This window comes from Triticum aestivum, chromosome 7D (assembly GCF_018294505.1).
Source record: "Triticum aestivum cultivar Chinese Spring chromosome 7D, IWGSC CS RefSeq v2.1, whole genome shotgun sequence".
Taxonomy (NCBI): Eukaryota; Viridiplantae; Streptophyta; class Magnoliopsida; order Poales; family Poaceae; genus Triticum; species Triticum aestivum.
In genome coordinates, this window is record NC_057814.1 from 515129698 (window position 1) to 515132133 (window position 2436).

Here is a 2436-nt window from a genome sequence, read left to right on the forward strand (position 1 = left end):
GTTTAGTTTTTTCTTCTCCTTTTTATTTTCATTTTCCAATTCCTACAACACCTTATTTGGGATGAAATATTGGGGAGGTGTTGTATCCCATGTACGAGATGGAGCTTTTTTTGAGAGAGAATACGAGATGGAGCTGGGCTTGAATTTTCACACACAAGCAACATGGAATCGAAGTAGTAAAGGTGATCCCAAAATAACCAGTGGACAGCAACCCGGTATAGCCGGCAACCACAACCTGAGAATAGCAAATGAGCATGCATGCCATGAGCATAGCGAATAATTAAACCGCACACTTGGCCCCCCCTGGACCGATGTGTACTTAAGGTTGGGCTCTCAAGCTCCTGGCCTGAAAGGATCAAGGATCGAGGAGGATTCCATAGCCAAAATGGCATTGAGGAACGTTGCGATGAGAGCCTTGTTGCTCCTGGCGGTGGTGAGCGTGGCATATGCCGCCAAAAGCAAGGAGAAGAAGAAGGAGAGCGCAGATGGTCCGGCGGCGTCCGGTCCGGGCGGGGAGTACGACATCACCAAGCTCGGCGCCAAGCCCGACGGCACAACGGACTGCACCGAGGTACGTACGTGCTGAAGGAGAGAGAATATAAGAATGATGATGGATCGATGGATCATGTGGTGGATTGCATTGCAATTGCATGCAGGCGGTGGAGGAGGCATGGGCTTCGGCATGCGGTAGCACCGGGAACCCGACCATCATCATCCCCAAGGGTGATTTCCTGACTGGAGCTCTGAATTTCACGGGGCCGTGCAAGGGCGACGGACTCACCATCAAGCTGGAAGGCAACCTGCTTGCTTCCAATGACCTGGCCAAGTTCAAGTCTAACTGGATCGAGATCATGCGCGTGAAGAAGCTCTCCATCACCGGCAAAGGCAACATCGACGGTCAGGGCAAGGCCGTCTGGACCAAAAACAGCTGCCAAAAGAACTACAACTGCAAGATATTGCCAAACGTACGTACGCGTGCATAACATTATACAGTAATAATTAATTGTAGATATGAGTATTCGTGCGCGCATTCTGCTTAGTATCAATGCAAGGAAATGCTATTCGTATGTACGTAAATGTGCATGCACATGTACCATGCAGTCGTTGGTGCTGGACTTCTGCGACGACGCGCTCATCGAAGGCATCTCCATCATCAATTCCAAGTTCTTCCACATGAACATCTTCCAGTGCAAGGGCGTGACCGTCAAGGACGTGAAGGTGAGCGCGCCCGGGGACAGCCCCAACACCGACGGCATCCACATGGGCGACTCGTCCAATGTCAGCATCATCGACACCACCATCGGCGTTGGCGACGACTGCATCTCCATCGGCCCCGGCTCCACACAAGTCAACATCAGCGGCGTGACCTGCGGCCCAGGCCATGGCATCAGCATTGGCAGCCTCGGGAGGTACAAGGACGAGAAGGACGTGACCGACATCACCGTCAAGAACTGCGTGCTCAAGGGCTCCACGAACGGCCTTCGCATCAAGTCGTACGAGGACGCCAAGTCGCCCCTCGTAGCATCCAAGATCCACTACGAGAACATCGAGATGGACGACTCGGGCTACCCCATCATCATCGACCAGAAGTACTGCCCCAATAAACTTTGCACCTCCAAGGGCGAGGCCGACAGGGTCACCGTCAAGGACGTTACCTTCAAAAACATCACCGGCACCTCCTCGACCCCTGAGGCCGTCAGCCTGCTCTGCTCCGACAAGAAGCCCTGCGAAGGCGTCACAATGTCCGACGTCAAGATCGAGTACTCCGGCAAGAACAACAAGACCATGGCTGTCTGCACCCACGTCAAGGTCACCGCCACAGGAGTCGACAAGGCCAACACATGCGCCGCCTGACCTGTGAAGCGATAACAAGACCGCAAGAGTCACTCTCCTTCCATCTTGCGCGATATGATTTCTTTTCTCAGTACGTAGATTTTCGAATCCACGCCAGGAGATCGTCCTTTAGCTTTCTTCCTAGGTTGACCGCTTACCTTTATACCCCCTCCGTTCCAAAATAGATGACCCAACTTTATACACAAAGTTGGGTCATCTATTTTGGAACAGAGGGAGTATTTAGCTAACACAAATATATGTACGTGCCGGCTCAGAGCCACTTGATCCATAAACTTTTGACGATTTTGACTTTTATTTGTCTTTCGATTTTTGTGCCGCTAAAACTGGTCTATACCAACAAAGTTTTTTTTAATGATCTTGAGATTTATTGAGTATCTGGTTTTCACGTGTTGCAACTATTTAGCCTTTAGTTGCAGAGTCGCTACTCAAAAGTGTTCTACTCAAATTCAACAGTATGGCCTTATTGGCCTTCTCATTTTTTTGCGAAAAAAACTTCCGATCTATTTATCAACTGTCAAGGTAGTACAAAAAACATAAGAAGTAAAAGTTATATTCAGATCCGTAGACCACCTAGCGACGACT

The 2436-nt window shown here is 50.1% G+C and overlaps 1 protein-coding gene across 1 annotated transcript; it reads left to right on the forward strand.

Annotated features, from left to right (window-relative positions):
* The first annotated feature begins 319 nt into the window (after positions 1–319).
* On the forward strand, positions 320–2142 carry LOC123168013 (exopolygalacturonase). Its single transcript, XM_044585876.1, has 3 exons — positions 320–571; positions 657–965; positions 1102–2142. The coding sequence occupies exons 1-3, from the start codon at positions 386–388 to the stop codon at positions 1852–1854; spliced, it is 1248 nt and encodes a 415-aa protein (XP_044441811.1). The 5' UTR covers positions 320–385; the 3' UTR covers positions 1855–2142.
* Positions 2143–2436: the final 294 nt, after the last annotated feature.